This window comes from Mercenaria mercenaria, chromosome 5 (assembly GCF_021730395.1).
Source record: "Mercenaria mercenaria strain notata chromosome 5, MADL_Memer_1, whole genome shotgun sequence".
In the NCBI taxonomy this organism is placed as follows: Eukaryota; Metazoa; Mollusca; class Bivalvia; order Venerida; family Veneridae; genus Mercenaria; species Mercenaria mercenaria.
In genome coordinates, this window is record NC_069365.1 from 13,207,496 (window position 1) to 13,234,891 (window position 27,396).

At 35.1% G+C, this 27,396-nt stretch overlaps 1 protein-coding gene across 1 annotated transcript in view; it reads right to left on the reverse strand.

Annotated features, from left to right (window-relative positions):
* Nucleotides 1-808: 808 nt before the first annotated feature.
* The window catches only part of LOC123556478 (deoxynucleoside triphosphate triphosphohydrolase SAMHD1-like), a 48,948-nt gene continuing 22,360 nt past the window's right edge, over nt 809-27,396 (reverse strand). The window contains exons 7-17 of the mRNA XM_053542703.1: nt 26,632-26,702; nt 26,118-26,273; nt 25,641-25,688; nt 25,215-25,379; nt 24,842-24,933; nt 23,492-23,548; nt 22,799-22,985; nt 21,950-22,057; nt 6,715-6,819; nt 6,109-6,246; nt 809-1,152 (exon numbers count right to left, since the gene is read on the reverse strand). Coding sequence (XP_053398678.1) covers nt 1,117-1,152; nt 6,109-6,246; nt 6,715-6,819; nt 21,950-22,057; nt 22,799-22,985; nt 23,492-23,548; nt 24,842-24,933; nt 25,215-25,379; nt 25,641-25,688; nt 26,118-26,273; nt 26,632-26,702 — 1,163 coding nt within the window. The 3' untranslated portion in view covers nt 809-1,116. The remainder of the gene's footprint in view (nt 1,153-6,108; nt 6,247-6,714; nt 6,820-21,949; nt 22,058-22,798; nt 22,986-23,491; nt 23,549-24,841; nt 24,934-25,214; nt 25,380-25,640; nt 25,689-26,117; nt 26,274-26,631; nt 26,703-27,396) is intronic.

Sequence of the window (27,396 nt, forward strand, 5' to 3'; positions counted from 1 at the left end):
TTCGAAAAAATCGATCTAATTTTACTGTGCTTCAAGTTTTTGTGAAATGAAAGCAATGACTAATACACAGAATGACTGCTTTTCATTTTCCTAACAGAAAATTCCTAATAAAATCCGAAATAATGCCATTAATCGTGAAAATATATACCATCGCTTTAAAATATCTTCATTTCCGCGACAAAAAACGTATTTTTTTCACAGTTATTCAGATTATATGAGATAGATATTTGACATGGATATAATTAAGGTATGATCTTACACATTTAATACTAAAACTTTTCAAATCTTCAGTAAAATACGGAATAATTACCTGTTATAGGTGTGAATTTCCTGTTCACCAACATGTACATTAATCACACGAGGGCGGTATCGCTCACACGAGTAGGTACCCGAATAACCAGTGTGCTTTGTGCACATTTGCATGCTATGTGTAACCCTTTGAAAAGTTTTAAGGCTGTGGTTTTGGAACATGTCTTTACCTGTTGCATATTAATCATTATTTTCACACCGACCATTCCTACAGTTGCATTTAAATGCAACCAACAGCATAATGAAAAATAGTGCGTACATAACTCCACAATAAACGAGCCTGTGTTGATAATATGCGCATTGCTCTGTCAGTGATGAGAAATAGCGCGGCCAAAATGTCGGGGTAGACGCACACATGAAGCTGCGGATATACTCTTCCCTAAGACTTTCGGGGAGCATAATTATACGTAGATAATAAAGAAAAATTTCAACGAACTATCGATGTCCCATAATAACGTAAGAAAATACAACAAAAATAAAAAGTATCACTGCAGTGACATGGTGTCTAGCTGCGACATGAAATGCACAAAATAGTAAACAATGCAAATAAATAGTGAATTAATAATCATTCATGGAGTAGTAATGCAACAATGTGTGTCATGATATTTCAATATCAAACCATGACTGTTTTAGCAAATAAATAGAGCAGCCATTCAATTTAAGAGCAAACAAATCAATACAAACACTAATGTTTATATATGTACAGTCTATGTTCATGTCATTAAGAACAGTTACCACATCAGAAAGAAATACATTAAAAGCTTAAAACAATTGATGCAAACTTCACAACAATCTCTCCTCCGCCCTTTATTTAGGTGAGTCGTCTTTAGGAATTGATAACCCCTGAAAATGAGAAAAATTACAATACAAAAATATTTTTTCACAACAGTAACAACAAAAAAGTAAAATTAAGTATTCGCTCATAATCACATTTGACAGAGATTTTATGACAAGAGACATTTTGCATTAGTTTAGTAATTATTATGCTCATTGAAATGTAGATGCATGAGTAGACACAAACCAAATGTGGACGACGGCGGGCAGACAACAAGCAACTGACATCCAACAAAAATCTGACCACGAGCACTTCGTGATACGGTGATGAGTTGAATTCAAATATCACTCTTAGTTGTATCGTTTAAAATGCCATACATTAATCCTAGTTTTATCGTACAAAATATCATACAATTTTCTAGTTTTCTTCGTACAAAATACCACAAATTAATCTAACTTCTATATTACAAAACATTTTCAGTTCTTTTGATTGAAATACCATACGTTGTAGTTTTTCCTTACCAAACAACCTTAATTCGTTCGCACAAACTACTACACATTATTCTTACTTTTATCAAACAAAATAACATATAATAATACAAAACTATCAGTTATAATCAATCAATCTGAACATAATGTCTTATGATAAAAGATGAATCATTTGAATTGCAAAAAACTTTCAGAAGAAAGTATTTTGGGTACTGTAATTTATTAAGCATGATATGCATAAAATACCATCACTTACTGACGTTAAATGTATCAAATTACATTGTATGCCACATAAGCTCTGTAAGTGCGTTTATTGCAGCAGATATATTTTTCATGATAAATAAAACAATTCCCGTGACTAAGATTTGGCCATATACAGTTTACTTAAAAATGTATGTACTATTTGTATGGCTTTTAATTTTACAGATTAATAGATTTCCGCGAAGCCGGTGCTAGGGGACATCAGGGGTATTACAAAGTTCAACGACTTAAACATTCCGATTCTGGTATTAGTTGCTTGCTGTTTCCAACAGATCTTCTTACAGATTTAATGAAATATTACTAAACTTCCTAGTTTGCAGTTTGATAGTGTTTTCAAAGCACATTATATGCTACTACATCTATATCTCTTTGTTTACTGTATCAACCTAAAGAATTTCGTACCTCCTGGTTAATGCCCCGTCACACTTGAAATATTTTAGGTTTTCTGTAATAAACAAAAGGTTTTATAATTGTATTACCAATATATTTGCTCATTTGACGTACCCTTATTATAAGTATGAAACGGAAGGGCTTTGCATGATTACAATAATGTGAGAGGTCATAATAAATGTCAGGCGTTGCACATTTCACTACATCTCATGAAAAACTCAAACTAACCCAGTATGAAACCATATCGATAGGTAGGGTGCGTGCTATGCTTCAAAAAGATCTTCTTATACATATTACTAATTATCACAACAGTAGACTGTAAGTGCCTTGTAACGGCTGAAAAATATATCTCCGTATTCGAACTCTTCTGTAAAAAGATTCTTCGGGAGCTTAGAACACAACCAATCGAAAAAATAGCAAGGTTAGTTTGATGACGTCTGTCCATGAGAGTTTATGAATGTGCTACACCTCTCATGCCCCACTAGCACCAGTTTAAGTGAAAATCTGTTACACCAATAATTTGAATGTACTGACAGTAGTTTAAAGGCACTCGCTACAGTTTTTTCCGGACGGGTCGATATTTACCCCAACACCGTGCCAATTTGTAATCGGTGTAGGCATGAAGGGTGCAATTAGCCGGATATGCCTCCGTGGTCCACTCGAATGTAGTCCATATCAATATATAGTGCAATTTTCCCGCCTAGTAAAGGCCATTTTCATGCCAGATATAAGCTTTATTGATGCTTGATTGTAAAAAGGAATGTCCGCAGATGATTTTAAGCTACGTTATATGCTTCAAAAGTTGATCTGAAGCTGCCTTGTAAAATGAAAGTGTGGGTAGGTATTTCCTGATGTCTACCTACGCAATATTAGCGTTTTCATCACGTGTCTCAGTCACGTGACCATGGTTTCACTGCATTATGGTCAACCCCATATTTTTGGGGTATATTTTGATTGCCTAAAGACAGACAGTGAAAGGCTAGAAATCTTGATAAAAATATATTATAAGTTGTTAATTTTATATAGAAAATAGTAGCGGAGGCATTTTTAATATACCTTCATACCTGTAGCTCACTGCAGATTTGGTGCGGTCTTCTGCGCATGCCCGGAAGTGATTTTCTAATGTCGCGTACGGCAAAAATTCGCAAATTATTGTATGTTCGCATGCATTTAATGTAAAAAATGTATAATATACTGACTAAAGGTTAGGGTAAGTATCACCATGGTTACAAAATAGATACATTTAAAGTACTTTTAGTTCAAATTGCTTCAATCCGACATATACTGGAGTCTGTTATTTATACCAGCGCTCAAACGCTGCATTGAGTCACAGCTGTTTCTAATCCCGTACCGTACATTCGTAAACTATAGGTTTTTTTAAAAGAAAAGGGCGGAAACTTTCATCGTTCTATGCCATCAAGATGCTTCAGAAACACCTTAAAATCCGCTTATTAAGAAATATGCCGTTTGATAATTTTATATATATATTTCTAAGTCATTTGCTCAAACACTGAAAGAGTATTCCGTACCAACCTGCGTTGTATAAATGCCCGCCACACCCCACCTCGTTGTAATTTGATTTAAGCGAAATCTAATATGGTGACCTATCAATTTTCATTCTGTTTTAGATTAGGTAGACATAACCAAAGGTATGTGCAGAGTTTGATTAAATTCTATTAGGTGAAACTCGATAGCAGAAGTACCAACTTAAAACTGACAAAATATGCAAAAATAGCCCTTGGGTCTGCTGAACAAGTATTCCTTTCTTTACAAAATCATGTTCTTTTGATTTCTCTGAGCATGTTTCAAATAGATATATTGTTTTCCGTTATAAAAATGCTTAGACAATCAAATTTATGCTGATTATTGTACTTTACTGAAATATATTTTAGGATTACAGAAATTTTGAAAAATGTTTAAAATAGCACCATATCTAGGTGCAAATTAAATTGAAACAAAGCTGGTGACCTAGTATTTTTATTTCATTTTTCAATACATCATAACATGATCTTTTAATACAAAACATTTCATCAAAATCTATTATTGAGAAAAAAATTACGAAACTGTAGCGAGCGTCCTTAACAGTTTGAGTGAATCGCCTTTTAACTGATACAACTCGGGGACCATTAATGACAGATATTGAGGCAAAGTCTGCCAATGGCCCATAATATTTGCTCGTGTCCTTGAACTGTTGTTCCCTATAGAACCAGCGTTATCAAAACGTTTTTATGGACCTTCGGGTTGCAATACATATTCAAGGTAGGTATTAATTCTGCGATAGGATGGTTATATTGCTGTATAGACAATTCAGTGTGCTATTTGAAACGGCAAAGCGTACGGACCATCTTCTGTTTGTATCCTGTATTAAGACAGATGTCACTTAAGAAGGGTTTTAAACATTCCACGGCCATGTGTTTTGACGAATCGCAATAATTTGATCACGTTTTGGTAAAGAGTCACCCAATAATCATTTATGAAAAAAGATTTCAAAATCAGACAAGCCATTTCTGACAAGAAGATTTTAAACGTTCCTTTATATAAATAAGAGAATCACCCAAGGGACATTTTTGTGAAATTATATTAAAATCGGACAAGCGGTTTGGAAGTATCGTCGGAAAAGTTTTCAATTTTTAGTCCATATGGCACATAGTGCAGTGCAGCGGAACCGTTTTAACAAGTTTGAAAGGAAACTATCCAAGGTATCCGGTCCACAGATAAGCAAGTTCTATATAACAGTGCTATTACAATATATCAAATATTGATGCCTTGTAAGCTCATATAATTTTGGTATCATTTGTCTACTGAAAAAGAAAATATAAATTACATGACAAAATATGTTCTAGAATTTCTATTTTTCACTTTATAGTTTTCAATAATACTTCAACAGAAATCCAGTTATAACAGTGTAAGATTTATCATTTCGCAGTCAAAAACATGACTGTAGCCATTCGTGTATATTATTATGGTCATCTTTTACTAATTTACTAATTCTTGTTCTGCAGACACAACTATTTCAAATGATACAAAAATACATTGGGTCACCAGGCATCCAAATGTTATCTCTCTGTGGATCTAATACCGTAAAGAACATCCATGCCAATTTAACGGACGACGGGCAAAGACAGTGTGTGATTACAGTAGCTTAGATTGAGCAAGTTGTGATCTGGTGAGCAAATAATGAAACCGTCCGTGATATCTGACAGAACGTGTATTTTTCATTAAGTCAATCCATCAGCCAGCTGTGATATACTGTTTAAATTATTAGTGCGATATATAGTATAAATGTACATAACACGACTTTCTATGGCATGCTATTAATATAACGGACCGCAGTGAAATAAGAGGAAATCACTTTTCTCTATTTTGTGTTATCCTTGGTATTCATGTATATTTCTTGGCCTATTTAACACATGTATATCGTTCTATATCACTGTTGTTACATTATCTATGCGCCATGGTGTTACGATGTTTTGTTGCACACCTATTACCAAAACAAATCTTTCAACAGTTTTTCGACTTTTCAGCTGCTCCTAAGAGAAATCTTGCGGTGTTTTTAGTTTAGTCTGATTCAGTTTCTGTAAAATTTAGTCATAAGATTTCAGGACCTGTCACAAATATTTTTTCTTCCCTTACGTTATATGCAGGAGTATTTTTACATATTTTGGTAAGGCATTGTAGTGTTAAATTGTGTATAAAATAACAATAAATTTTATATTAAAAGCTGTGCGTTAGAATAGTTCCTTTCTGCTGAGTAAAGAAAATCAGAAACGTAGGATAGTTACATTATTCTTGTAGAAGAAAGACACGCACGCACCGGTTCAAGATTTGACGAGACCTTACGGTATTATGTTATTGACACACAGATGGATAAAAACTAAACCATACCTTTGGTTGCGGAATATCATTCTCGTCGCACCATTCTGAGAACGACTGTTCGATGATATCGAACAGATGAGAATCTGTCACACTACTGTACACCCGAACATACTGTTCAGCAAAGGTATCCGGCAGTACAAACGAAACCTACATAAAGATACAAAACAATTAGTGTTATGAAATAAGCGATCACTATATGCTTTCATTACTTTATTTTTTTGAAAGTCTTTTGTCAATAATCAAAAAAATAATTGTAACAAATAATAGAATGTTTTTTTAATCTTTCTATTTGAAGTTAAGGCTGTCGATTTTTAAACGCCTAGTTTTGAAAAGCCAAGAAATCCATACCATATAGAAATGGTAACGTACTTTTTAAGTTAGTTTTTGTATACGTTTTGTTTTCTTCTAAGAATATTGCAAAACTAATTAAGGTATGTTGTAAACTCCATATTTCCACCACCATTTGGGTCGGTCTTTTGAAAGACGTTTACTATGAATAGTATTGTACATTTTAAGAAAGTTGCAGAATAGGTGAACCAAACAGTAAATTCTTCAAAATCATCATGATGACTACTTAATTTTACTTCATTTTAATTTAAGACTGTATTAGCATACTTGTTCTTTGTCAATTCTGATGGGTGTATCTTCTTGTCCTTTCTTGAAAAACCAGACCTTTGTTACTGGGTCGTTGTCCTTAAACCCGTAGTCCAGGTTCACCACCTTAAAATCATGCAAAAAGTGTTGTTAGGAATTACAGTTAAAATCAAATCAAATCAAATCAAAGCAAATCAAATTTATTCAAATCGCTGTAACCAGATAAATAGATATATCAAATATACTAATCGAAACGTCTAACGCTCCCTCAATATTTTTGGCAATATATTTATACACACAATTCCAATTATAACTTCCATCAAGTTTCTCATACATTTGGACAAATATGTTATTAAAAACATATAAAAATTCAACAACATCAAATTATGCAAAGACGTCAGTTCGTTCATTTGACGATCACTACCCATTTTGAAAAAAAGTCACTTTTATAAACCGAGCAAATATCGTTAATAATGATCCAGAGGTGCGGAAATTGACTTTTGACTTATATGTGGTCAAATATCAAAACAAATTTGTACTTATATCAAGACATGGAAAAACAAAGAAAATATTTGGTTTTTGACACTTTTTTCTTGCCTTATAACGCGATTCGCTTGTTTCTACATTGTACCCATTTACATTTTATATGCGATTTCAAAAAAATGAATATATTTGTTTGTTTGTTTTGGGTTTAACGCCGTTTTTCAACAGTATTTCAGTCATGTAACGGCGGGTAGTTAACCTAACTAGTGTTCCTGGATTCTGTACCTGTACAGACCTGTTCTCCGCAAGTAACTGCCAACTTCCCCACAAGAATCAGAGGTGGAAGACGAATGATTTCAGACACAATGTCTTTTATCAAATCGTCACGGAGAACATACGCCCCGCCCTGGATCGAACTCACGACCCAGCGATCCGTAGACCAACGCTCTCCCTACTGAGCTAAGCAGGCGGGCTCTAAAAAATGAATTGAGGCCGTAGACTGAATAAAATGATACCATTGCATCATTGGATTTTGCTGAAATTTTCACGTATTTTCAAACATATATTTCGACAGAATGTAAGACACTTCACAAATGTACTGTTAGTAATATGACAGATATTGACAAAGATATCGAGGGGGCGTTTAAAGTTTCATTAAGTCTAGTTCCAAGCCAAGCTTAAATTGTTTAATGAGTTTTGTGGCCAAGTTACATTTCAGCTATCCACAAACACTGTATTTAGAGATATTTAGTGCTCACTTCAAATTCCACACTATGAGATCAACTAATGATAAGAACGCCCAGTGAGCAACGATCTTTACAGTAACTCGCGAAGCAAGATTAGATAATCATTCTTGTGGATCAACTTTAAAATCAGAAACACATACTTGTATATTTTACACAAAGAAATTCTTAAAGAGTGAAAACACGTAGCATTGCAGATGCTACGCTTTCAAAAACAACAACTGAATATCATGATAGCAGGATTTAAATATGGAACCATCTGGTAAATATGGGAATTTTAACAGGCGAAACAGATTCCGTTATTTTGACGGATTTGTTAAAGGAGGGTAGTGACATTTCTTTTTAACTAATCCTTCACATAATCATGTTGCTAACTGACAAATTTGTAGTATTTAATCTATTCATGTTAAGCTCCGCCTCTCAGCGAATCAGAGAACAGCATCTCTTATTGCATTGCCTCTATATATTATATACTATTCTGTAATATGGTCAGTGAGAGTGTAGGTGCCTGTTTGATAGTAAAGTGTATAAACCATCCCAGTCTTGGGTCTAAATACTTATCCCTTAATATCAAGGGTCTGGATATAAATAACACATAGATAAACACTACATAATGGCGACGAGGATAAATTTAAGTAAAATATAGTTAGGGAAATGTGTACTTCTAAACAAAAGTCGGATTAACATATTCAATAAAACGGAAAATGGCTGGAATACCAACGTTTCCAAAATTTGACGTACATGAACACTCCGTTGGTGCCAGATGGAACAAATACGTAGCAAAACTCGAACATTTATTTGTCGGAATGAAAATTGATACAAATAAAAGGAAAAAAGCTCTGCTACTCCATTATGCCGGCGACGACGTATACGACATTTATGAAACATTAGATCTGAGTGCCAGTGAGGACAATTACGCAGACACAAAAAGGAAACTTAAAGCATATTTTGAACCAAAAAAGAACAGGGAATTCGAACGTTTTGAATTTAGAAATATCAAACAAACATCGGATGAATCAATCGATCAGTTTTGTACGCGTCTCCGTCAAAAATCAGAACTTTGTGAATTTTCAAATAAGGACGACGAAATAAAAAGTCAGATCATTCAAGGATGCACCTCTAAAACCCTCAGAACAAAATGCCTGGAAGAAGAAAGATCATTGCAAGATATTTTAATTCTTGGAAGATCTATGGAAATAGCTAGAAAACAAGCATCAGAAATGGAAAGAAGTACGCATTAAGATGATATTCAAAGGATTAAGACGAAACAAAGTCAACAACAACAAAAACAACAACAACAACAACAACCAATGCGTGTGCCTGCACGTCAACAACAACGTCACCCGCGACCTAAACAACGACGTCAGTTTCAAAATCCGAACACCTGTAGAAACTGTGGTGGAAAATACCCGCACCAAGGAAAGTGCCCCGCTTATGGACTTGCATGTAATTACCAGTGTGGGGAATCACGTGACTTACAATGGCAGATTACACGGAAAAATGGACGATAATTTCTCCGATTCGGCAGGAAAATCAAGGTATTTCTGTTTATAAACATTTGTTTTAGATGTTCTAATATATCCTATCATATGCCCCTTACCTTCCGATTTCCTCCGGTACCCATACTTTGTTCCCTTCACCTATATTTTTCCCGAGAACACTCGGGAAGTTTGAATACATTCGCAGTTTTTGGGATGACAGTATCCACGGACCGGCTCAATTTTGTCAAAAAAATACAAATTACTGAAGTAAATGACAGTACAATCACACGAAAAGTTGACCAAGTATCTAGTCCATCGTAAACATGTAACAAACTGGCAAAAACCAAAGCTGCTTAAAAGAAAATGTCGAAATCTATGAAATGGCGCTGAACACGTACACAGTCTTCAAAGGCGCTGTGCACGTACAGGAACAACTATTCCATTTTATACTATAGAAATACTTGTTGCCACGAGGCTTCTGTATTGAAACTTGTTTATACATACACAAATGTATTTATACTAAACAGATGTGTAAATATTACTTTAAGAAGTTCTTTTGCTGCTACTGTGTACTTCATTTTATGTTCAATGTTTTGGTTCACTTTACGGAATGACATTCGTATAAATGATAAAGTGGTTGTAGATCTTTTTGTAAGTACTATTTTTATAAAATGTATTTGTATTTCTATACATGCAATATATATGTAAGCTTTAATTTGAGAAAAGTGAATCAGTTAAAGTTTATTTACGTTATATAATTATTGTATCAAAGGATAAAATCGCATTTTCTGAAAAACAGGATGTACGAAAGTCCATGCATAAACGGCACTGAAGCAGACATGCTCTATTTGTCTGGATATCTAATTCTGAACGTTCATGAAAGAACACACAAATGAAAAAAAAAAAAAACCTTTTTACAATGTCTCTATAGGTTGACTGCATTTCTACTCAATTTTATTACATAAAAGCAGTATTTAGAGTAATATCAACGGTTACACTTGATGACGCTACGAAATCAAATTACATACTGTTATATGACGTCTCGGAGACACTGACGTAGCTTCCTATAGGCACTTTAGATACGTGCCTACACGTTTTCTTCAAATATGAGTAAAAAAAATCCCCGAAAATGCCAAATATGCAATAAAATACGAGGGTGTACGGGATGATGGGTGTTACATATATTTCCTAGTTTCTGTAGTTTTCTATATGAAACTCATGTTTTTATTTACATATTTTCAGAATGTTTGGTGATAAACAGCGAACATTCAGTGCAAAATGGTTGTCCGGGTACAAGTGGCTTTGTTTAAAGATCTATCGCAAAAGACGAAGTACATTGTGCTAACTACGTATTGTTTTGGCGCATTGGCGGTAGGGAGAAAACCTTCATATTAGAACTACCAGTGACAGATTGGAAGAATTTTTCCATCTGGCTCTAAAGACGTTATAAAAATCCTGTCACCACAATGTGTCGGTCCCAGGGGGAAATTATGCGACTGTCAAGACAGGAAAAAATGATTCGATCAACAAGAAAATATCTGAATCAACAAAGAATTCAGTACAAAGAAATAGACACATACTTGGGGAAATAATAAAGGTCACTGCTGTTTGTACGGAGCAGAATATAGCAATGCACGACCGTACGGAGGAGGTTAATAATTTCATGACAATGTTCACACATTTGCACAGGATGGTGATATTTTAAGCAAGCACTTGGGCCATGCACAGCACATATAAAAAAAACACATCTCCTGACAATGCACATATAGAGATCTAATTCAAACTCCTGACATTAAAAAAATGAAATAATAGGAATTTGCTCTAAACAGATAAGAGAAAAAGTGTAAGCGGACTGTATAAATGCTTCTTTCTTTGCCACCATTGTTGACGAAGCAACTGACAAATCAACCAAGAAACAACTCTCGCTATGCATTAGGATTAGGCCTACTGATGATGCATGTGCCTCTGTAAAGAGTTCCTACAGAATTTATTGTATGCAAATCGATCAAATGTGTTAAAGTTAATCGAAATATCTTGGATTTCTTGCAAGAAGCTGATCGAGGTATTTTAAAGTTAAGAGCACAGTGCTATGATGGGGCATTAATACATAAAAATACCGTAGTGTGCAAACGCTTATAAAAGAACGATCTCCACATGCAAATGATATACATTGCAAGGCTCGTTGTTTGAATTTAGCCTTAGTACACAGCTCTAAAATCCCATGTGTCCGAACCATGATGCCAACTGTGCAAGATAAGCTTTCTATTCGATTACTCAGCAAACGATCGGTAGCGTTATCGAGGAACTGGCAAGGGATGCAGTTTCAATGGACGAGATGGAGCAACGTACAAACAGTGAACCCTTCTGAGACTCGGTGGTCAAGACGAACTGATGCCCTCTGCTCGTTCAAGAGCACGTTTCCAGTGGTAATGCATGCTCTGGAAACACTGCGTGAAGATGGAGATGAGAAGGCAGGCCAGTATTTTGCTGCAGTTCTTAGATTTGACTTTATCATTTCTCTTGTATCTGAAAATTGGTTAAGTATCATCGTAGCGCTGACGAGCCTTTTGCAGAAGGAAGATATGGACTTACTAAATGTCGTTACAGAGACAAAGATACATGTTTCCTCGAATTAGCGGAATGACTGGGCTGTGTGGCTTGCCCGATACGAAAAGGCAATGCGTATGATCAGAGACTCCGGCACTAAAACATCTAAACCAAGGTGTGTTGGAAGTCAAATGCATAGAGACAACCATGATGCAGAATTTGTCTTGGATTATTGGCAGTTTACGGTATACAATGTATTTGTCGACCATTTTGTATAGAAATGGCAATAGAATCTGTAAAAAGATCCTTTGGAAGCAAAGAATGCAATCAAGAAGAATAATAGCAGACACGGTTTTAGTGAGTCTGTTCATGAGAGGTAATGAAATGTGCCTCCCTAGCACCGGTTTTAGCGGAACTCTATTACACATAATATTATCTTGAATGTACTCCATGATCCCAAAGGACCAGACAATATAACAACACTGAATCCAAGTATTGGGAGACTTTTTACAGCCGCCACACTACACTTAAAGATTGCTTTTGTGATAGATAACTCACATTCTACAAAATGAAGACCGTTTTGTCGCCGGAAAGTCAAAAGTGCCGGTGCCTGTTTACACCGCATATGCACCAGATCTTCACGGCGAATGTCAGATATTTAAAAATGAGATAACAAAGTAGAAAGTAAACTGGAATATTGTCAGTCTGAAACCACAGACTTCAGACCACTCTTCTACCTCCCAGCAAGGTCTTGTATCCGTATGTAAACACTATTCTGTTTGTGCTTCTGACCATGCCTCCAACATCTGCATTTTGCGAACGCTCATTCAGTGCAATGAAACGCATTCAAAAACTACCTTCGTTCATTCAACAATGACGAGTGATAAAATGCTTTACTAGCTCTGATACACATTCACAAGGATGTCTGCATTGATGTAGACCACGTCATCAATGCACTCGCTTCACAGAAATGCAGAATATGGACCTTTTCTGACCCAAAGCCTGCTCTTTACGAATTTATAAATGTAACAGAAACGGAATAGACCTTTTCTCTCTCTACCAGACACAGTTACCAAAAATTGTTAAATGCGAATAACATATTGTAGCGGTTATTAGAAATGATAATAAATAGGTATAACTACTCAAACTGAACCCCATGGCAAAATTTGAATAGCTAAATGTCAAGACAATTATTGGAACTATTTTGTGCATGGTGTAGTATTTTTAAGTGTGAGAAATCAAATGTAAAACACTTGTTTCTCAAAAGTGTAGTTCAGGATGTATTTTCAAATATAACAGAGTTGTGAAAATCAGTTCTTCCTATTTTGCATTGTTATTTCTTAGTGTCTCTAAGTCGTTCTACGGGAAACTGTGAGTGAAATAGGTCAGTATCGGCATCTGATCACAATTTCAAATGCTGGAAAAAAATCAAAATAAATGTATAAAAATACATTGACAATAATGTTTTGCTGGCGAGGTGCTCAGATGTGCCCAGAATGTAGTACAGGGCGTATGTTTACCAAACAATATTCCGGCGGAGCATGCCACCGGACTCCTAGATAATTAATGTGCCAATTAAAACACATCTGATTCGGGCAAGGAGCGCCTATGCAAAAGAAAATAAATCTAACAAATCGGTTTCCTTATTCACAACTAGAAGGCATAGTAAATTCACTTTATATGATAAATAGCGTTGTGTATTCAAATGATTTCCAGTACATTCTTTTACACAGCTATGGCCGAGTGAGTAAATCAGAGTCTTCTGTCAATATTCTCTGTTGTGTTTCTAAGTCTGTGGGTAGCTTATAGCGCAAAATATGATTGTTTTGTTTAAAACAATCATATTTTGTGCTATAATCTACCCACAGACTTAACCTAAATCTTTGTGATTTCCAAAAAAAGTATTATCTGGCATCGGTACGTAAAACAATGGTGACGTACTAAGTTAAAGCTGAGACGTCACAATATTATAAATAACGAAAAACAATCATATAGTGTGTGTAAATACAAAACCTCGCGGCAACTTAAGTATTTCTATAATATAAAATAGAATAGTTGATCCGGTACGTGCACAGCACCTTTGAAAACTGTGTACGTGTTCAGCGCCATTTCGTAGATTTCGACATTCTCTTGTTGGCAGCTTTGCTTTTTGCCAGTTCGTTACATGTTTATGTTGAACAGGGTACTTGGTTAACTTTTCATGTAACTGTACTGTCATTTAGTTCAGTAATTTGTATTTTCTGGACAAAATTGTGTCGGTCCGTGGATACCGTCATCCCAAAAACTGCAAATGTAATCAAACTTCCCAAGTGTTCTCGGAAAATAAAGGTGAAGGGAACAAAGTATGGACACCGGAGGAAATCGAAGGTAAGAGGCATATGATAGGATATATTAGAACATCTTAAACAAAGGTTTACCAATAGAAATACCTGGATTTTCCATGCGAATCGGAGAAATGATCGGCCATTTTTCCGTGTAAGCTGCCTTTTTAAGTCACGTGTTTCCCAACACTGATTACTGTCATAAAAAGAATCACCTGTTATCAGTCTGTTACAAACGAATTCAACAAAACAGCAGTAGATCACAACAATTACATGAAATAAAAGAGCATGATAGCGAAAATTCTGACAATTTTGAAAGCTCTGACTCGGAAGTTACATACGGAATGCGTGAAGAAATCAGATCTGTGAAATCAAAGAATATGCCGAGAATAAATGTTAAAATCAATGACATTGACACGAAAGTTTTGATCGATACGGGAAGTTCAATTAACATTATTAGCCAGTCAGTGAATGATAAAATGTCACCATCGCCAAAACTTGAAAAATCGGAAATAAAAGCCTACCCTTTCGGACAAAAGCAGCCCATTCATGTTGAAGGCAAATATAAATTAACAGTGGAATCTAACAGTAAATGTGTGCTTGCTGATTTTCAAAATATCAAAGGAAATTCAGAAAACATTATCAGTTATGAAACAGCTGTAGAGTTGGGAATCGTACCAGTGATAAACAGTATGAGAAACAGTGACTACAAGGAACTGTGTGAGAAATATAGTCAGTTGTTCAATGGACTAGGAAAACTTAAAGATGTTGAAGTTAAATTCCACGTCGACGAATCAGTTGTTCCGTCAACACAGCCGCCAAGGCGTGTGTCGTTTCACGTCAGAGAAAGGGTCGAGAAAGAGCTTCAACGCCTTGAAGACCTTGACGTTATAGAAAAGGTCGACGGTCCGACTCCTTGGGTATCAAACCTGGTAATCACTAGCAAGCCTCACGCTCCTGAAGAAATCCGAATATGTGTCGATATGAGACACGCAAACAAGGCTATCAAACGTGAACGTCACGTGACACCAACGATTGACGACATTCTGATGGCCTTCAACGGCTCAACCGTTTTCAGTCTCGTAGAACAGTTAAAAGGTTTTCACCAGATACCGTTATCACAAGAATCACGCAATATGACAACATTCGCTACTCATGTTGGTCTACGTCGTTATAAACGTCTGAATTTCGGTGTTAACGCAGCTCCGGAAATATTTCAAAACGAAATACGCCAAGCTCTTAGTGGATTAAAAGGTGTCATGAATATCAGTGATGACATTCATGGTAAAACGCGAGAGGAACATGACAGAAATCTAGAAGCATTATTTCAACGTTTGACAGAGAAAAATCTCACTTTAAATAAAAACAAGTGCGAATTCGAACAATCAAAAATTGCGTTCTATAGATACGTATTTTCAGACCAGGGAATCTCGCCAGATCCGAAAAAAGTGGAAGCTTTAAAGAAAGCAGAACGACCTAAAAGTGCATCTGAGGTCAAAAGTTTTCTCGGATTTACAAATTACCTGTCCCGATTCATAGACAATTACTCTACGCTAACAGAACCTCTGCGTAAATTAACGCAGCAAGGCGTGAAATTTCAGTGGAATGACTCACACGAATCAGCATTCATGCATCTAAAGACTGTGTTGCAAAGTGATAAAGTACTAGCGTACTTTGACCCCAAGAAAAAAACAGAACTCTGGGTTGATGGATCCCCAGTAGGCGTGTCAGGGATTTTAACACGAGAGGGCAAAGTAGTGGCATACACTATTAGATCTTTAACTGAAGTAGAGCAACGTTATTCGCAAGTAGAAATCGAAACATTAGCAGCCGTGCACAGTATAACTCATTTCCATATTTACCTGTTTGGGAAAAAGTTTATCTTGAAAAGAGATCATCGCCCAATTCTTGGAATTTTAAACAGTACCAAGGACATTCAATCAGCACGTCTCGAACGATGGAGATTAAAACTTACGACTTACAATTTCGAAGTTGTCTGGGTACCGGGTCCGTCACAGATAAGCGACTATTTATCAAGACACCCAATCAAACGAGAATCAGTCTTTAGCATCGCCGAGAATTATGTGAATTTCATAGTAAACAATGCGCTTCCTAAAGCTGTGACATTAGCGGATATTGCACGTGCAACACAGGACGACTGTGTCTTACAGTGTACTATAAAAGCAATGAAATCAAATGATTGGAAATTACAAAAGTGTGCAGTTGATGATTCGTTTAAGTGCTACGAAATGGTATCTAAAGAACTGTCTGTGCTTGACACAGAAAACGGACAAGTACTGCTACGTGGTACAAGACTGTGCGTGCCAACAAAATTTCAGAGACAAGTGTGTAAATTAGCACATCAAGGACATATCGGTCGTGTGAAAACGAAGGCTTTATTACGTGAAACTTGTTGGTTTCCGTACATGGACAGACTAGTTGATAAAGAAATCAGGGAATGCGTATCATGCCAAACAACAACAAAACAAACAGTGCCCGATCCTATCAAAATCTCGGAATTACCAAATTCTGTGTTTTCGGAAGTTTCTGTTGATTTTTGTGGACCATTTGCAGCAGGAATTTATTACATGGTAATCATTTGCGATTATTCGAGATATCCTATTGTTGAGAAACTGACAAGTCTTACGGCGAACACAGTCATTAACAAATTAGAGTCAGTTTTCGCGATGTTCGGGTATTGCAAAGTGCTTCGAAGTGACAACGGTCCTCCGTTCCAAAGTCATGCATTCAAAGAGTATGCAGAACATGCAGGATTCAAGCATAGGAAAATAACTCCGCTGCACCCGATGGGTAATCCTATAGCAGAATCTTTCATGAAACCGCTCTCAAAAGCAATAAAATCTGCCGCAATTTCTGGAAATAGTGTAAAAGATAAAATAACAAGTTTCTTGCTGAACTGTAGAAACGCACCTCACAGTACAACACAGCTGTCTCCAGCTGAGATAATGTTCGGACGTAAAGTAAACACAAAATTACCAAAATTCACTGCGAAAGTCAAAGATAAATATATCAGACAACGAGATAAGTCTGTTAAAATGAAAAACAAAAAGTATGCTGACAAAACACGACATGCTCAGCACCGTGATGTGAAAATTGGAGATAAAGTACTTCTGCGACGTGAAAACTACACGAAAAACCAAACACCGTATCATCCGATCCCCGGAGAAGTTGTTAAAAGGAAAGGTTCGGCAATAACAATTAACTTGAATGGAAAGTTAATTACACGAGACATATCAAAATTTAAAGAGTTTCATGGACAAATCAAGGATGTTAATAAGGAGGAGTCGTCACCGACGTATACTGGTTTACGACGATCGCAACGTCCACGACGTACAAAAGTACCTTTTGACATATGATATAGTTTAAGAATGAAAACGATGTGAATGAATGTACAAGAACATGTGTTTATTTTCATTGAGCATGGATTATGTTGAAACAATTGTGTTAAATGATTAGTGTGAAACTTCATGTAATTACGTATATAAGTTTTTTTTTTTTTCTTTTGAATCATAAAATCATTCAGTTTCATAATAATAGGCTATGTTTCTCATGAAAATTCAATGGAATGCTGGATATATTAATTCAATGGAAATATAGTGTGACATTTCATAAAGTGATACGCGTCATAATAATACGCGTTTGAAAATCATCACAATTAATTAGTGTAAGCATTATGCGAGAACAAACTGGCATTTTTTCCGTTCATTATTTTTTCTTTCTCAAACATTTTATCACAGCGATATTATTCTGTTGAATCATGCAAATTTTTTACATGCCATATTATTCACGTTGCTGATAGTTTAATGTTATCGAAAGTGGATTTTATCTCAAGTTGCTAATTTGTATGACATTATAATTTTGTTGAAGGGGAAAAGTGAGCATAACAAACAATGTTCGTAAATAGGAATTTGTTTAATGTGTAAAATATACCAGTCTCTTTGTTTCAATTATTTAATCAGTTTATGTTTACATGTTATATACAATTTCAGATATTTATCGTAAGGACAAATCTAAAAGAAGGCAGGGATGTAGTATTTAATCTATTCATGTTAAGCTCCGCCTCTCAGCGAATCAGAGAACAGCATCTCTTATTGCATTGCCTCTATATATTATTCGACGCCGCCCTGAAGGCGGTGTCGAGTATATGGGATACACTTTTATTTCGGACCCTGTAAAGATGGTAATGAATAGTTTCGGAGTGATAAACTGAACACAGTGAATAGTTTGTAAAAGGATCAACGATATTGCACAATACATTTTAGTGAATAAACAAAAAATGGCAAAAAGAAAACATAAAAAATGTATGTAATGCAACTTATTATGTGATTTAAAACAATGCTATCTGTCTTTCCTCTCCTTATTTGTAGAGCAGAACATATTTTTTTATTTACAATTTCGTCAAAAATGTTGATCCGATTTATTGATAAGGGAGGTTACTCTGTAAGTCAAGTTTTCTATTTCTATTCTTAGCATGACCTACTTACCTATCTCATTTTCTATAAATAGAACACACCGCACGCCTGGCAAGGGAGCGTTCGTGATTTTTACAACTTCGAAGAGAATATTTAAAAAAAAATTATGGAAAATTACAATTGCCTGCATAAAAAATCCTTGGAAAAAAACAACGTATTTACAAAGTAAATAAAGGAATCAATAAGCATAGATATGTTGAAATGAACGAAGGAAGTGCCGCTGATAACTTATTTTTAACCTTCTTGTCTTATTTTCTTTGTTGATAGGTACAGTGATGTAATTTCAGAATGCGCACACTTTTGCAAATTCCTATTTCTATTTGCTTTTTGTTTGTTTGTTTGTTTGTTTTTTTTTCTTTTTTCTTTCTTTTTTTTTTTTTGCTTATGTGTCATATAGATCTACTCGTTGTTTACAGATATGCACTGTCAACTAAGGTGTGCAATAGGCTAAAGAGCACTTGGCTGAATTTGTCAGTGACAAGTTAATACTTCTTTAAATGTGGTTAGATCGAAATATCAAAAGCCATGGGACCATAACTTATCAAAGCATCAGTGACTTTAAAACAGAATTCCTTGTTGAATTTATATGTTCATTGATCTTATATGACTAGTCAATTGCTCTGGTTTTATTATATCTTGTTACTTGCTTCTTCTTTTTTCTTTTTAATTTAATAGATAGTTTTTGTATTTGTCCATTCCTGACAAAAAAAAATAAAATAAAAAAAAAATAAAAAAAACATTTTCATTGAAATATTTTCTACACTTTGGCAGTGGGTTATTATGCTTTCTAAATTTCTTGTAATATTAGATTTGAACTAAACACTGACATACTCCTAGTAACCTTACAGTTCAACGAGGACTTCAAGTTTATCGTTCGTCCGAAAAAAAAATGAATTCTATGATATTCAAAAGTATATAAGAAAGATTCATGCTTTGTGAATAGGGACAATATAGAGATTATTTATGTTATATCATTCTTTTCTTGGACAAAATTTTTGATTGTTTTTGTCAAGGGAAACAGTAAATTGCTGTGTATAATCTGCATTCTGAAATCTATAATGTAGGTGACTAAGGTCCATAAAACTTCATCAGTAAATAGAAAACACTCATTACATTACATGATAATAAAAATAATGGTTTCTGTGAACCACAACTTTGAAATAATTTCAACATTTCCTCATTTCCCAACAAACTGCATATCTGTGAAACTTCATACACACGCTCCTGCATATAAGAACTTTTCACAGGAGATGACCTTAGTTAGTGAAATAATTACTTTAATTTTGTATGTAAAGGGACCACCTACTCGCAATGTTAATGTCATTGCAGGTAGAGGATTTGTATTGCATGGTAAAACTTTTCTATCATGTTTATTCTTCATGTTTTAAACAGTTTATAACATATATTGTTTTATGTGCTAATGTTGATAACTTGTAGCCAGTCAGACTAATAAAGTAATGATTAGGTGATTTCTCATATTGCAATAAATGTACTTCAGACACAACACTTGGCGGCGTCTTTGATGCTTGCATCAATGAATTGCCTTGTATACTATTCTGTAATATGGTCAGTGAGAGTGTATGTACCTGTTTGATAGTAAAGTGTATAAACCATCCCAGTCTTGGGTCTAAATACTTATCCCTTAATATCAAGGGTCTGGATATAAATAACACATAGATAAACACTACAAAATTGACATCACAATTTTGACATTTAAAAAAATATATTGTGCATTCTTGCATGTCCATTCCTCTTTCTGGTATTCAATTTGGTCACATCATGCCGTCTTTATTAGTCCAAGACATTAATCTTTTTTTCGGACATGCTGCAACCGTGGTAACTTACATAGTGCCTTCCTCGTGTGTCAATGACGAATATTCACTTATGACAAAAATGGATGTGGTTCCTTAAATGGGCGAATGCAACAAGCGTATAAATATAGCTATGGGTTGCACTATGCAATTTATTTCTAGTAATAACCCCAATATACTGAAGCAAGGAATGCCATGAACTCTTCCGGTAAAATTTGAAGTAGTGGCTTCACGTCCATTTACCGGAAACATTTTTCTTGCAGTCCTGTGACCCGACGCCTTAGCAATCATTTAAGGGTAGAAATAGTGCATGATCATAATCAAGTTGTTAGAGGTATGTATTGCTTTTTAAGACATTATGTATCTCAACCAGTGATTTGTCGTTGACTAAAATCATTGTTTTGAGTTCAGATGCGAAGGAATTATATCACAAGGGCGCATTCTGACATTATTACATGGCTAAAAACATAAGACACTACGTGGTCCAGTTAACACAAAACCTTGACATGATAACACAGCTTTGTAATGTAACAAGATAGTATGTGAACAAGTTAACATCGCACTTTGACATAGTAATAAAGCGGTTGAGCAGAAAAACACGCACGCTATATGGACAACGAACCTAAAATCTCCCGACATAAGACAACTGCGTCGTTTCACATTAACGTGTCAGATAGTGGCAAGGATATGTTTAAAAGAGATAAGAGATTGTTCCACTTTTTATGACACACTTTTTCTTGACAAATGTATCTAATTTGCATATCGAATTTTATATGCCATGTAGATCTGTAGTTATGATACTTCAGTTAATGCAGTTCAGACGTTCTCTAGTATAAACAAAACATGTAAGTTAAAAAGAAGGGTTTCTGATATCTTTTGAAAATAACTCACAAAAACGAAACTGTAGTGTATTAGTTAATATGGATACTAACAACGCTCAATTATTTACCAGAAAACTTCAACAATAATAGAAACGAAAAGAAGCTAAATCGACAGGAAACACTGACGGGTTTCAAGTCACACAGACACAATTTATGTTGAAATGATTTGCTATACTTACCCCGGGTTCCTCCCGGGTTCCAGAGTAAAATCAATGACTTTCCGGAAGCCAGCTTCCTAAAATGAGTCACAACGACTAAGGGTATGTGATACCAACCAAGAGTAGGTGATACCAACCAAGAGTTATGCAACCAAGTTCAACTACAAATGCTCCTGGTATGGGTCAATGTACTTGTTGTCTTGTATATGCTCCCTATTTAACTATATACAAAGAATGTAGGTGCCTGTATATTCAATAATCAAAGTAAAATATGAAGGGAATAGGGAGTGGGGGAGGATATCATGTAGTCAGAGAATTAACAAATAATAAATGCTCACATCGATTTCTAGGATTTTTGAGGAATCTGTTGGATCGATCTGTTTCCGTTTCTGATTGATTTTGTCAAACAACGTTTTTTGGACGTCTTTCTTCTGTATCCATCCTTTCTGTAAAATAAGGAATCAAAGCCTTGAGATGTCTGGTGGTTGCGGGTTTTGCTAGAGTTATTTTCATTTTAAATGCCAATCTATAAATATACATGTATAAGAAACAAATACTAATGTGCCTCATATCTAAGATAAACTCTGCCTGACCTTACATGAACAGATGGAAGTCAGTGATGTAACCATGGGCTGGAATACCTAATCATTGACAGATCTTATATAATCTAAATGGCCAGTGTGAATGGATAGAGGATGAATAAGAACTGCTTGATCATTGATAATTCATCCGCATTGTCCATGAATGGGACTACTTTGTGTAGCACATGAACAAATTCCTTTGGATGTGATTTGGAATCAAATAAAGATGCTACATGATTGTCAGAATTACACTTAACTTTGGTAGCGGGATAAACCCGCAACCAAAAATGTCTACGTAAGAGCAGTAATCGTAATATCATTATGTTGCTCATTGAGTTGCCAACAATTTCTGTAAAACGAAGGAGTATGAAGCTTAAAGGGGTTTTGGATTCGAAACATTACCAAAATTTAGCAGCGTTTGAAAAAATAATAAACGTTCTCAACAAATAAGATAGCATCTTAGTGATATTGTGACCTTGTCCCAAATAATAACTGTCAAAAATAAAGCGAGATACATTTTAATGACATTCAGGTTAACACACAATGTCTTCCCGCCACAAGTGTATTTTACAGTTCATCAATGATTCGTGGCTTGTGTAATTTTACCTGTTCAACATCAATTTGAGTTTGAATGATGCATTTGTAGAATTCCCTGTGAATAATCCTGTCTAATATTTCCCTAGATGTCTTCAAATCATCACTAGTGGATCGCTGTATCTGTTGCAGAATATCGTCGGTCAGATGAGTATACGCCTTCATGTCGTGAATGGTGTCAGATATCGGGAGCTCTTCTCTTTACAAAGGTAATTTCAAAGCATTCAATATTATTTGTATCATTATGTCTATACTATATTTTTATATTTACAATTTAAATGCTTTTCCTTAAAGATGAAGCTACTTACAGGTGATGCATACCAATTCCCATAGATTTTGTGTCCAACCCACAAGGACGGAGTATTCTGGAGGGCACAACGCTTGAATGCCTGCGATTGGTCGCCAGAAAAGCGTGCATTATCTCCGAAGGTGATCATGAAAAGCCTACGTTATAACGGTTGCTCAAAAGCTGATTTGATTAGAGATTTATTTCTCTAAACGTATTGAGCATTGAATTAAATAGATCAATGTAAATAAAAAGAGAATTAAAATCATAAAAAAGAGAAAGTAAAGCGATCAACTTAAGGACTGACTGGTGGTTACGTAGGTTCAAAGAACTTCATTGGGTTACCTCTGTTATAATGTTGTGACGTGCTTTAAACAAATGTATATATCTTTCGAAGTAAATGATTTTTAATGATTTACCCTTTTTCCGAGGCAAAAGTAATCTTTCTGTTAGCAGCAAGCAAGGCATCACGTATCCTAAAATGTTAAATTTGTCCAGGTTTTCAATACTGTATTTTGTAGTGCATAACTGATTTAAATATGCATAGTCAAACAGTATAGAGCGCTCAAATCAACAATTAATTGCACGGCTTTATCTGTTTTTAACAAAGGGGCTAGAAAGTGTATATGCATTTTTAAAATTCCGTTTGCAATAACTACACCAAGTATGACTTCCACCAAGCAATAAAATAACATACAAGGAAATTCTATTAAAATCGTAGTTTCAATCAGGGATCATATTTTCAGGTTATTTTCTAACAAAGAAATAAGAGGAAATGTCGATGATTATCTGAAAAGAGTCTTCTTATCCTATGAATTTTACAATCTTACCTCTAGGGGAGAATAGTTTTAAAACAAATGTTGTCACAGATATAAACTTACAATTATCCCCAAAAAAATTGAAAAAAAAAGGGAAATTCTATAGGTCGCCCAGTGCTCAGGCTCGGTTTGATTGAGCCTGTTCATGGACGGTAGTATGATACCGTCGACGTTCTCTAGACCTTTGTCGAGCAGGACTCAACATGTGCACATGTAACAAGTACCAAAATGCAATTGAGAGACATCCACAGATGAGTTCATACGGCGGTGTACATGGAACGTTCAATGATACAGTAGAGTGCAATTCCATTAAAGGCGGCGTATGGCCACCATTTAAAATAATAGACTAGCCCTAAAAGAGAAAACGATTGGCAGAAACTAAATAAACTAGAATTAAGAGAGGGTTACCGAAGTTATGAAGCTTGCGTTATCACATAAACTGTCAAAAGGCAAAATTAAAAAGCAGACACCATATCCGAAGGGTTATTGAAAATAACCGAAATTACGAAAGTGAGCGTATTGGAACAACCCAATCCGAATTGACTAAACAGTACCACTAACACATTATTGGTGTCGTATAGATGAACCATCTGGAAAGATCCAGATTGAATGTACAGGTATGCTTTTTATGACCTCCACACGGCACAAAATTCATCAGTTAAGACCAAGACGAGTTGAAATAGTCTGAAATATTTTTCTCATTTTGTCCTTCCATTTTATGTTTCCACTGGAAGCTGTTCTAATTGCACATACAATGCTAGCAAAACAAAAATAACCCACTGCTTGAGCAACTATGCAGACAGAGAAAATGTTACTCACTTGTTCTGTCATAATTATATATTCTGCATTTCTTAGTTGTACCTTGGAAATGCAGAACATATCTACAAACTAAAATGATCAGTATTTACGTAAATGGACTTCAATTATTCCCGTCAATAAAATATTATTTACATCAGTCCAATGATATTGTGTGTCTTGTGTTGATAAGCTGTTTTGTATAGGGTCATCCTGGAGTAAAACATGTCATACAAGGTTTCTGCCGCCTGAAATCAGATTGTATATTTTAACTAGAAACTATCAATGAACAATGTTCCGATAATCAGTGGGAAGCAATCCGGTATCTTTTACAATAGATGAGCACACGATCATGTTTGCATGAAATGTGGTATTCGTGTAAACATGAATCTACAGAAAATTCTCTGAAGTTTTGTAGTATCATTCTTGAAACACTTTTTTTCTGGTTAATATTTCATTGTGTAAAGTATAACAAAACAGAGACGTCTAACCTGAAAATAAAACCTTGACTTCTTCTAGACCGATTTACCTTTTCTCTGTAGCATATTTGTTTTCGTCCTTCTGCCACGAGTACTTTAGCGTGCTGTATTAATCTACTGTAACGGAAAGTAGTTTTCATCCCCATCATTAAACTGTCCCGGGCAAGGTAGTCCCATCTGTCAACGTCGATTCCATTAACACCGTTAGCTACTACCTATAAGGACATGAAAAATCTTTACAGATATACATTTGTATATTTTATGAACTGTTGGTAAGAAGTATCAGTTGCGCTCGATGTGTTAATGTGGGGTTAGATTACTTCGCTGGATGAAATTATAATTTGTAGATAATTTTTCTTATACAATTATATTTTCAAAGCATACATAGCAAGTTGAAGTTCTGTAAAATATATTGTGATGTGTTCTAGCAATGACAACAAGGCATTAACCTTTTTAAGTGCAGTAAATAAACGTACCTCGTATAAAAAACTCTTGTTCTTGTTTCTCCCTCTATATGGCCAAACCTACAATAAACTAAACAAATATCATTAGCCGAAAACAATGAATTACAACCGTACAAATTGTACAGATTGATAATGTTGAGCTACTGCTGAACCACATCATAGTGCAATTAAATAAGTTGGATGCGACGCAAATAAGCCATGTCACGCTGGAATCAACTTCATATTAAAATGACCAAATGATGAAATATATCAAGTCATATATAAAATAACCTTACAGGCGTTTAACCGTCTGGATGTATTTGCAATGCTTTAAATAAAATATCCATGCTTCACATGATATGTTGTATGCAACAAAAACACTATTTTCAAGTTTTAACAGTAGTAAAAATCGTGCCATCTTCTGTGGATTTGTTTAGTTTAAAACAAGTAGTCAAACGAACGTAAAATCGGATTTACAGATTCCGGAAAGTCATTTATACGTATACCTACCTGTGCATCTAAGTCTGCGGGAACACCAATTAGTTCTTTAATGAATTCTATATCACTTTCTTCAAAGCCAGGTATCATCTGTCGGAAGTACTCACGAAGTTTACCCTCATTATCTCGCAACATGTATTCAAACATCTTCACAGTAGCCATCTCATGCTGAAGTATTCATACTATAACATCTTGGCAACGCGTAACAAATATGCACTATATGAATTTCCTGCTTAAAGTGCAAAAAACTATTTACTGCAGTGAATTTGAAACCTTAAGTGAGAAAAGCAAACAAATTAACCCGAATATTGAAAAGCGTAAAAATAATCAAATTAACCAAAATAAAAACATGCATTCATTGATATCGGTAACATAAGTTTCTTAATATATCTTTTGAATTAGATTAAAGTAGATTTATTACATCGGAAAGTTTTCATATTTCTGTTTTAAAGATAATCTGTATGTTCCTAAAGATTCAATCAAACTTAAACGTGATAAAAAATAAACTTAAACGTGATTACATTACCTTCCATTTACTGTCTGGAAAAACAGTCGGTATGAATTTGTGTTCAAACACATGGGAAAATGGTCCCTGACCTACACAGTGAGAATTAAAGCGCAGTATTAAGACAGTATTAAGTATTAAGCAGTATTAAGATTAGGAGTAAAATGAAGAAACGACAGAGTAATGGCACTATCATTTTAATGTCAACTTATGTGTCACGTAAGGCATGTAAGGACGTCAAACAAAAACACCTTATTAAGTACGGGGTAAACAATAATCATGAATCCATTTGAAAGCCGAAATACCAAATTTCAAATAACGACGTCACGCGTCAGTAATCATAAACTGTGTGTGTTCGTGCGTGCGCGCGTGTGTGTGTGCTTTATAATCGCGCCGGTAACCTATTTGGGCCACTCCTACGCTAAATTTCGCGGTTCCTAATTTAGAGAAATATATACCAAATCAAAATACTTGTATTTACAGTGATCAAAAACCAGAGACAACTTGCGTAATAAAAGCTGGTAACCAGCTATGAACAAAGGGCTAAAGCGTATACATGGTTTAGGGTGGTGAGCTTGAATTAAATTATTTTAAATGTAATGGAGCAATTAATATCTTTCACCTAAATTGTATCATCCACCAGGCTTTCTAAAAGAATCATTCGGTAAATGGAAAATAACATTTTATTCATAGAGTTAGTCTTTCCATTTTTTGTAATTACGTGTCCTTGATCAGAATGCCAAATGCCGTGGTCAATTTAGTACAATTTGTTAAAAAATGTCTCCA